The sequence below is a fragment of the Apium graveolens genome, chromosome 1, assembly GCF_009905375.1.
Source record: "Apium graveolens cultivar Ventura chromosome 1, ASM990537v1, whole genome shotgun sequence".
In the NCBI taxonomy this organism is placed as follows: domain Eukaryota; kingdom Viridiplantae; phylum Streptophyta; class Magnoliopsida; order Apiales; family Apiaceae; genus Apium; species Apium graveolens.
The window spans coordinates 141,766,796-141,777,811 of NC_133647.1; the positions used below are offsets into that span (position 1 = coordinate 141,766,796).

At 36.6% G+C, this 11,016-nt stretch overlaps 1 protein-coding gene across 1 annotated transcript; it reads left to right on the forward strand.

Moving 5' to 3' along the window:
• Positions 1–6,163: 6,163 nt before the first annotated feature.
• LOC141707574 (uncharacterized) lies at positions 6,164–7,165 on the forward strand. The gene has a single exon (XM_074510807.1). It carries the CDS (start codon positions 6,164–6,166, stop codon positions 7,163–7,165), a length of 1,002 nt encoding a protein of 333 aa, XP_074366908.1.
• Positions 7,166–11,016: the final 3,851 nt, after the last annotated feature.

Genomic DNA, 11,016 nt, shown 5'->3' on the forward strand with positions numbered 1-11,016 from the left:
TTTAGAAATTTCCATCCTTAGAAATTATGCTCATTCCTTTGGCCTTGAGCTCTTCTGATCTTTTTATGAACATCTCAATTTCCTCATCATACTTCCTCACTCTTTCTTCAGATTTAGCGTTATTTTTCTTTTTCTTGTTTCCTCCCTTGTAATCAACCATTCAACTATAACTGATCTCCATGCCCTTGTAGCAGTATCCTTGTCTTTTTAGCAAACTTATTATTCTTTTAATTTTTTTAGGAGAAAGAGAATTCATTAAATCACTGCCAAGGAAGGTGAAGGACCCATCTTCATAGAAAATTCTAACTTCTCTAAGAGATACAATCCAGACTCTGACTATTTCCTCAGCAAGTTGTTAGAAATAATCTTCATCTGAGATGCACCAATTTAAAGGTAGAAAGTCAGATTGCTTGAAACAGTTCCAGATGTCCCTTTTAGTGACTTCTTCTTTCTTTGTAAGCTTGGCCTTCTTAGGCTTTCTCCTAACAGATTTGAGATTGACTTTTAGTGAAGGCTTGGCTAAAGGTAAGGTTGAGATTTTCTTGAGACTTGTCTGGCTTGTGGTGATTGGAATTTTCAAGAAAGAGTTATCTGTTTGATTGTATAGAAATTTTGGTTTATAGATTAGAGGTGGTTTGTTGATTGAGATTGTTAGTACAGAAGTTTTGGCTAGAGGTTGAACTAGAGCTGTTTGGATTTTTAGGGTTTGCTGTGGTTCTGAGCCATCATGATTCTTTTTACTCCTCCTCTCACTTCTTCTCTTCTTCTCCTCATCCTTTTTGTCTTCCCCTTTCTTCTGCTCATCCTTGCTGCCAGTTGCTTTGGAAGCTTGACTTTGATTTAAGCCAGAAGGATTTTGTGTGTCACCCTTCTGCTCATCATCATCCTCATCTTTCCTTAGATTATACTGAGTATTTGGCAACATGGTGTCAGGATTCAAGAGATACCTGTCCAATATTTTTATCATTTTAACATCCTCAGGCTTCTTGTTCTTTTTGTGTTTCAAGTCAGATTGCAATGTCATGATCAGCCTCATGTCTGTCTAACATAATGTTTGGGAATAATGAGATGCCTTGCTTAATTTGTTGTTGGACAGACATAAATTACTCCTTTGTGTGGTTGTAAATAGATTTCTGGGAAAGCTGCTATCTGTGCCTTTTTGAGCTCTTGGAGTAGTTGAGTGTCTTCTTGAATGACTGGATTTACTCTGTCAATCATCACATCAAGTTCAGATGCTCTTAGAGTTTGAAGATTTGTGAGAGTCACCTGAATGCACCTGTCTACACCATCATCATTGATGTTCATGACAATCCTTTTCTCCAGAAAGTTATCAATCTTCACCACCAATGCTCTTATAAAATTGATGTTCTTGCCCAAAGCTTTCTTGCAAGCCATATAGTTGTGTTATAGAGATAATCTTAGTGCTGCAAGAAGGTCATTGAATTCCTAATCTTGATTATGTCCTTCTGCAGCCCTTAGTAGTCTTTCTTTGCCAACATCAACTTGAGCACTTGAGCTTTGTCCCACCTGAACAGGCTCTTTAAATTGTGGCTTAGCATCCCTAGATTTTATAATCCTAGCCTCAATCTCCCCCTTAGTCTTGGAAACATGCATGAGCAGGGGAGTTAGAAGGCAGTAAAATATTGAGCTTCCCCGTGATGGCCCCCAAAATAACATAATTCTACATTTGAAGGTGCTTATGAGAGTCCACCAGGGTCTGGATGTCAGTTTATTGACTCTTGACTAGAGAAGTCAAGGCCTGGACTTGTGCATTAAGAGAAGCATTGGAGGTCTGCAATTCTGAGACTTGGCTTTGGAGAGATTGAATTTATAGATTTGTAGAAGTGGAGCCAGGCTGATAAGAGCTAGTAGATGTTAAGGTTCCAAAATTTTCTTCTACAACCTATTTGATGCTTTCCATTAGCAAGACTGAGGGCTCATATCTACTTTGATGAAGTTGCTCCAACTTGACCTTTGTGTCATTTGAGTGTGTGATTTGATGTTGGAGCACTGTATGAAGAGAGATGAATGATTGTTTGAGATTTTTGACTTCTCTTTCAATAAAAGTAAGATCCATCCTTGACATTTGCTCAGCAAAATGCTTGAATTTGGAAGTGATATGTATTGAGATGGTATAATCTCATCCATTTTCTCCTTCACACCAGCTTCCTGATTTTATTTTCATGACCACTTATCTTGACTTCAAGAGCTTTACCAAAAAGATGAAAAGCTTTGAGCTGAGCTTTGTACACTTTTGTAACTGTATCATATACATCTTGTGGAGTCAATGCCTTTGCATTGCTTCCCAGAATAGTGATGTATTCTTCCCTAAATCTGGCCAAGACTTGATTCATCTCTAATACAAAGTCCTGGGAGAGCCATGCATCCACATTTTCATCTTGTTCTACATCATTTACAATTTTCTCTTTTTATTTCTCAACTTCTTCATTGTATGTAAGCATGATAGCTTGATAATCTTGATTGCTCATGTTTGAAGTCAGTAGATGTTGTGAAATGTTTGTCAGTCCAGAAATCTGCTCAACTAGTAGATCATCTACATATGTGGTTGAGAGCCAGATTCTTGTAGCCAGTGAGATAGAATGTGTGATTTTTGAGGTTGTGAGGTGGATGGTTGTAGTGAAGAATCAGAATCACCTGTGACTAAAGTCACAGTTTTACTCACAGATTGCTCTGTGTTTATGACCAGTTGTTCAGCACATAAGGTGGGAACCTCCAATTAAATTGGGAGGGGTTTTGACTAGGTTACTGTCATATGCACCAATCTCAAACTCTGCTGCTTCTTGCAAAGCACTGTCACTTGAATGTGATAAACTTGCCTCCCCCATAGCAGGATCATTGACAATTGTACTCCTAGCATCAACTGCCAAAGCAATTTCTGCTAGGGTTTTGAGGGGAGTTATTCCTACATGAAAAACCTCCAATTGAATTGGAGAGGATTTAGATAGTTCCCCCTCAGAAGTACTACCCTCAAACCTTACAGTCCGTGAAGACTGATTTACACATGAAGGTGTATTTAGTATCGCCATGGGGTCTTCAGTAAAAAATGATGAATCACCCATGGTTTTGATGGTGTCATCAAGGTATACCCCAGTTAGTAGCCTCTCACCATCAAAAATGAAGTGTCTGGGTGGTGAGCAAGGTTTCTTGAACCAAGTCACTTTAATGAGCTTGCACTTGAGAATTGAATTCAGGTGCTGTTGGTAGAGAAGAAATTTGAGATATGAGATGTTGTTATCAGCTGTGAGTGTTGCCAGCTACCCCTGAATGAATAAGGAAGTTTCAAAAGATGTGCCCTCACTGTGTGTGCCATCCTTATTTCTCCTACCATACACTTGAATTGCTTCAGGTGCAGGCTATGCAGACTTTGTACATGGTACATTAGGGTGAATGCCCTTTTTAATTGACACACCCTGTTGAGAGGATGTATCTAGAGTCTGTTTAGTCCCCATTTTTATAACTACATCCTGTTGGGAGGATACAGAGGTGGCTTGAGTGGTCAGCTCAGATTTCTTACTCCTTTTTGATTTCTTGACCAAGGGTGACTCAGCTTCAGTTTGATCCTCACCACTCTCAGTTATAACTGATAAAGTTACCCCCTTTCTCTTCTTTTTACTCACCTCATCCTTTTGAGAAGATGAGGTGGTTATTTGCCTAGCTTCTACAGGTTTTGAAGGAACAGGCTGAACATGGGTAGGTTCCTGTAGGTGTGCCTGTGTTTGTGCTTTCACATGCTCAGGAACCATTGTTGCACTAGGTTGACTTGTACTAGATCTCATGTCTCGCACAAAATAAAGGTAAGTATTAAATCTTTCAATCATGAAAGGTGTTAACTTAAGACTTACTGGAATCTTAATCTTAGTAAGAAGTGATCCAAATAAAATTTTGGATACTTGCTTACAGTTGCCAATTAGTGTCATGTTTATACCTTCCAGCAAATGTATGTCATTAACTTTATAATTTAAAGCTGACATTATAAATCTAGGCAGAAAAATCTCCTTACCTCTTGACTCCAATGGTATTGTGAGTCTGGTGCTCAGCTCCTCCAATATGTAGTGTCCTACGTTTATCTGGATATGTTGTCAAATCCTGACTTCCTGTAAGTGAAGGCCCTTATTACTGAGTCAAACAAGAAGGACCACTCTCTCCTCAAGTTCTTCTTGTTCATGCTTACCAAGTTGATCTTCTCAGAATAGTTGATAAAGTCCATGAATTCATAGAGTTCATCCTAATTTGGGATTCCCACCACCTTGTCAGTTAGAATGTTCAAGGCCAAGTTCATGTCAGCTTCAGTTATTTCCACCTGTTGTCCTTTAATTTGACAGTTGACAACCAAGCTTGAAGATTAATCCTCATGAATAACTGTTCTAGGCACAACTGAGTTCCAAAAGTAACCCAATACATCCAGATATAGAACTGGGTTAGCTGTGAGAGCTTCAACAAAATAGGTTTCAGATAAGAACTTGACAAAGCTTTTGAAAGCTTCAGGAGCTTGATTGGCATCTAAAAATACAAAAAAGTTGGTCTCCTTGGGGATGAAGGGTGCAATATTGTTGGCTTCCATTGATATACGTATGAAGTTTAGTAGGTAAAAGAAATTTGTGAGAAAGGAGGAAAAATGAGAGAGAAATCGGTTTTGGATTGAAAGTTAAGTTACTTGAGATCTCGAAAGTTGTAAGTATATATATATATATCGAGATGTCTAGGTATTTATAGTAAAAGTAAATGACTTGTCGAGAACTCAAAAATAGACGTTTGGAATTAGTCTATCGAGAAGTCATTTTAAGAAATGAAAAAATATCGAGAAGTCATTTTAAATTACTCTTATAGAGAACTAAAAATTGACTTATCGAGATGTCAAATAAATGCCCAGTTTGTCCAAAAATGGACTGAATTAATTCCAACTTTTATTTGAATAAATTCAAAATAAAATTAGAATAAATTTGCCAAAAGTATTTTACCAAAATAATTTATTAAGTTAAATTATTTCAGTTCTGAGTTATTGAGAAGTCTAAAAATTATACTTGTAGAGAACTCTATGAATTAACACTACTAGAGAACTCTACAAGGGCTTACCGATAAGTCATAATTAAGCTTATTGAGAAGTCACTCGAGAAGTCATTCACTAATAGAAATAGTGCCTACGACATCATTCCTTTAACATCGGTTAGAAATGTCACTGATGTTAAAAGTAATTTTAACATTGGTTGCTTTAAAACCGATGTTAAAGGTGTTGTAAGACATCAGTATCTAAACCAACCGATTTCTATAATCATTTTAAAAAAAATAAAAAAGGCCCGCTTCTTTCTTTCCCCCGTTAATACACCAAAAAATTCCCCCTTAACCAAATTTTTTATTTTTAGTTTCCCCCCATTAACCAAAACAGTTTCCCCCCTTCTCTCCCTCTCAGCTCTCTCATTCTCTCTTCTCTTTTCTTTCTCACTGTCTTGTCTCTCTTCTCTCTCATCTCTCACTGTCTCTCTTCTCACTCTCTTTAACCTAAAACCCCTAAAATTTATATGAGTTAAACTCGATTAATTCATAAATCGAGGTCGATTGGTGATGAAGAGCCTTGAAGAAAGTCTGGACTACTCGATTAGTGTGTGAAAAGTATATTTTTTCGAATTTAATTTCAAATTTTATGTTTTGATTTTAATCGAGTTTGTTTACAGGTCGGTCTCTGGAGCTGGATTTGGTTAATCTTGAAGTGGGTTTGCTCGATTTAGTAAGATTATACATGCATGTGTATGTTTTGTTACTTTAATAGATGCATGTGTTCCTCCTTGTTCTTGTTTAATTTTAATAGATGCGTGTGTATGGATCCTGTTTAGTTTATGTTGTGTATGTTCTTGTTCTTGTTCTGTTTAGTTTATGTTGTTTATGTTGTGTTCCTCGCTGTATATTCTTGTTTAGTTTAAGTGTGAAATTGTATATGTGTAAACATGTGTAGTTGTAATAATTAATTTATATGTTTAATTTTGCGTGTTACAAGCATTCGTATGTTTAATTTATATGCATAATTAATTTATATATTTAATTATGTTTAATCCTAAATAAGTAAACAACTAAGTGTTACTTCTTAATGTTTGAAATGATAAACAGGTAGGTTGCTAGGTTGCTAGGTTGCTGTTTGTCTTAAAAATATATGGACAAGTCGTGGATTTTTAAAGACAAGGATTCTTTAGAATATGAGGTAGGGGTTGAAAGTTTCTTAATATTTGCAGAAGAAAACTCAAAGGATCCTAAGAACATCCCTTGTCCTTGTGGGCGCTGCGTTAATTTTAGAAAATATAACGTAAAAGTAATACAGGGTCATTTATATAAAAAAGGTTTTAGTTTTGGGTATACTGATTGGATTTGGCATGGAGAAACTAGTTCTAAGAGTGTTAGGTCATCTACATTTCTACCTAAGGAGCAAAATGCTCAATCCGAAACTGTTGATGTTTGTGAAGCTGCTTATAATTTGGACGATCATGATTCGTATGACTTCAATAGGTTTGTAGCTGATGCAGAACGACCTTTGTATAAGGGTAGTGAATGTACGAAGTTAGAGTCAATGTTAAAGCTATATAATTGGAAAGCTAGGTTTGGTATTAGCGATAGCGCCTTTACTGAACTTCTCACATCTATTGGTTCTTTTCTTCCTCAAGATCATGTGTTACTGGTTAATGCGTATGAGGCAAAGAAAACATTATCTGACTTGGGCCTCGAGTACATTAAATTTCATGCATGTCCGAACAATTATATACTCTACAGGGGTATAAATCTTAATGCATCTGAGTGTCCTAAATATCGTTTATCTCGCTGGAAGGTTGCGAAAGATGGTAAACTTAGGGTAAATAGTCCAGCCAAGGTTATGTGGTATTTTCCTATCATTCCTAGGTTTAAAAGAATGTTTAAATCTCCTGATACCGCTGAACAGTTGATTTGGCATTCAAAACAGCAGTCAAATGATGGTCAGATGCGGCATTCGGCCGACTCTCCTTCATGGAGGAATATTGATTATCGCTGGCCTTCATTTGCTAGTGATCCAATAAACCTTCAATTAGCTTTAGGAGCAGATGGTATAAACCCGTTTAATAATGGCCTAAGCAATAGATATAGCTGCTGGTCGATAGTATTGGTAGCTTGTTTGATATATTTGTGATGTCATGTCTAATATGATTTATGTTTAGTTTTTAGATCTTACTTAACATGACAAATCAGTACTTAACTGGAAATCAGTACTTATACTGAAGCCAGGACTTAAGATATCAGAACTTAAGTTATCAGGAGATATTTATCAGGAGATAATATCAGGACTTAAGGAGACTTTCAGATAAGGAAGGCGGCTGATTGAAAGGAAAGAAGATCAAGACAAATGCAAGAAGAAATATGCATGAAGAAGGAATTCTACGAAGAATAGTATACTTGGAAGAAAAGATAACTGATTGATATATTTTAGGAAGCATAACTATATTCGATATCAATTAGAACATTATCTTGTAACTGTGTAGTATATAAACACAGACATAGGATTTACACTATACGTGTTATCATTATCAAAGTTATTATTCATTGTAACCCTAGCAGCTCTTGTGATAATTTGTTCATCACTGAGAGAGGACAGTTCCATATTGTAACAGAGTCTATTATGTTGAATAAAATCTGTGTTTTGTTACTTGTGTTCTTTAATTCGATTTGATTTTGGTAAACACTGTATTCAACCCCCTTCTACAGTGTGTGTGACCTAACAAGTGGTATCAGAGTAGATCTGTTAACACACAAACAGTTTAAGATCCAAAAACAATCATGTCTGAAGAAGAACAAACTTCAACCAAGCCCACCAAAACTGAAGAACCTCTAAAGACTCAAATCCATAATCGATATGAGACTATTAAAGTTCCCATATTGAAACCATCTGAATATCCCATATGGAAGGTGAGGATGTCTATGTTTCTGGAAGCTACAGATCCAGAATACCTTGACAGAATCAATGAAGGACCACACAAGCCAACCAAGCTCTCTGTTGTAGTTGCAGGTGAACCAGCAAAGTCTGTACCAAAGGAGAAGAGTGATTACACTGCTGAAGATATCTCATCGATTGCTAAGGATGCTAAGGTACGACACTTGTTGCATAGTGCCATTGATAATGTCATGTCAAACAGGGTAATTAACTGCAAGACCGTAAAGGAGATATGGGATGCCTTGGAGATAAGATGCCAGTGAACTGATTCAATTAAGAAGAACAGGAGGCTATACTCACTCAAGAGTATGAGCACTTTGACTCAAAACCTGATGAGTCATTAACTGGTTTATATGACAGATTTGTCAAACTCTTGAATGATTTGTCACTAGTTGACAAGGAATATGATCTTGAAGATTCAAATTTTAAATTCCTATTAGCTCTTCCTGAAAGTTGGGATTTGAAGGCCACCACTATAAAAGACAATTATAATCTCGATGAAATAACTCTTGATGAAATTGATGGGATGCTCAAGACTCATGAACTTGAGATGGAACAAAGAAGCAAGATGAATGGAAGAAAGTCAAGGACAGTTGCTCTTAAGGCTGAGGAGGAATCCCCCAAAGCAGCTGCCTCAAGAAAAGGAAAGGGAAAAGCTCTCATCACAAAGTCTGATACTGAGTCATCAAGTTCTGATAGTGATGATGACTCAGAAACTGAAAGCTCTCCTGAGATGGATCCTGATGAAGAGATGATGAAGCTGTGTGCTCTTATGGTGTAAGAAATCACAAGGATTTCATACAGGAAATTCAGAAGGGGAAAGAAATTTTCCAGGAAAGGTGCAAGTTCTGATAAGAAGGGTTTCAGAAAATCTGAAGGCAAAGGAGGAAAGTTTGACAGAGGAGATTACTCAAATGTCAAATGCTACAACTATGGTGAGAAAGGCCACATATCTCCTGATTGCAAGAAAGTGAAGAGTGACAAAGGCAAGGCTCTTGTCACAAAGAAGGAAAGCTGGACAGACACTTCAGATTCTGAAAGTGAGGTGAACTATGCCTTGATGGCAAATGCTGATAGCAATTCTGATACTACTGACCTAAAGGTACCTCAAACTACTTATGCCTTTCATACTGATGATATTACTGAGTTGAGAAGATATCTTAAAACCATGTTCATTAGTTATAGAGATCAAACTTTAACATGTGAAAGATTAACTTCAGAAAATCTTGCTTATAAAAAGTGGAATGATTATTTAGAAAAAGAGTTAGTCATGTTCCATCAAACTCAGAAAGATAGAGATGATGCCTTTTATGTTAGGGATGAGGTGCTTAAAATGAATGAATCTCTAAAAACTAAATTAGAAAAGGAAAGAGAGATTATCAGGACTTGGACTAACTCTGGCAGAACAACTCATAATTTGTTGAGTAGTGGAAATTGGAAAGAGGGCTTAGGTTATGGAGATGATAAGAATGATAAGGAAACTGTAGAAATTGAGCCTATAGTTGTTAAACAAAAGCCCAAGATAAATCCTGTTAAGTTTGTAGCTGTAAAGTCTGATATTGATAAATCAGAAGTTAAAGAGAAATTAACTTCTGACAAATCAAAACAGGATAAGCCAACTGAAGTTAACATAGGCTTAATGACTAAGAAGCAGCTTAAACATAAGCTGAAAGATGTTAAGAATGTAAACAAGGTAAAGCCACCTAGGAAAAATAGGAATGGAAAGGAAGGTGTGAATAAAAGCAATGATTATAAGCCTGTTCCTAATGCTCCTAGAAAGAAATATTATAACTATGGAAATTCTAACCATCTAGCTTCTTTTTACAGGAAGAATAAGAACATAAACTCCTTACCTTTAAAGTCAGGAGTTAAGAGTCAGTCTGTTAGATATAGGCCACAAAATCCTTGTTTTCATTATGGTAGTTTATGGCATTCCATTTATACTTGTAAGGAATATCATAGTTTGTACTATGATTATTATCAAATAAAACCTTCTTTAAAGAAAGTTATCATTATTCCTTCTAGTGTAAGTTCTGATGCAAAGTCTGATACTGTAAATGCTGATAAGAAAAATGTTAACATAAACTCTGTTGCTAAATCCGCTGCAAATGTTAATAAACTTAATAAGGCCAAAGGATCCAAGCAAGTCTGGGTCCTTAAAACTAATCATTAGTGGTCTTTGTGATTGCAGGGCAATAGGAAAAACATCCTAGTTCTGGACAGTGGATGTTCAAGATATATGACTGGAAATAAAGCCCTGCTATCAAACTTTGTGGAAAAAGCTGGCCCAGGTGTTTCTTATGAAGATGGAAACATTGGAAAAACACTGGGATATGGCAATATCAATCTTGGGAATGTCATCATTAAAGAAGTAGCTCTGGTCTCAGGACTTAAACACAATCTGCTGAGTGTGAGTCAAATCTGTGACAGAGGTTATCATGTGGATTTCTTTGAAGAACACTGTGAAGTTGTAAGCAAATCTACAGGCAAAGTTGTTCTGAAAGGATACAGGCATGGTAACATTTATAAAGCCAAGCTTTCAACAAGTACTGATGGTTCTGCAATCTGTCTGTTAAGTAGAGCATCAATTGAAGAAAGCTGGAATTGGCACAAGAAACTGTGACGCCCTCAATCTCGGGGTTAGGAAATGAGGACTCACACACCTCTAATCTACTAATTAAATATGCATAAACCCCGATTTCCTACTAACAGGATCAACAGGATAAAGTATGAGACAAGATTACAACTACCAATCATAGAATATAACTTACAAACCCAAAATATTATTAAATAATCCATATCGATTCCGGCTGGGAACCGACAGATAACCCATTATATCTTTAAACACCTCTTACTAGGCGCGAGCTCACTCATAACCTGTACTACCTGCTCTGGCAACTGGAAGCCCTCAACACGGTAGGGACCACCAGGTACGCTCTTACGAGCAGTGCGCCTAAGCCTGGCCATCTTCTTGCTTAACTGCCATGGTTAGATTAAGACAAAACAATGAGTATAAAACTCAGCAAGTAACTATATAGCAGTTCTACAATATC

What these genes read in the sequence shown, in the direction of transcription:
- LOC141707574 (XM_074510807.1), top strand. Translation starts at nt 6,164, where the DNA reads ATGGACAAGTCGTGGATTTTTAAAGACAAGGATTCTTTAGAATATGAG.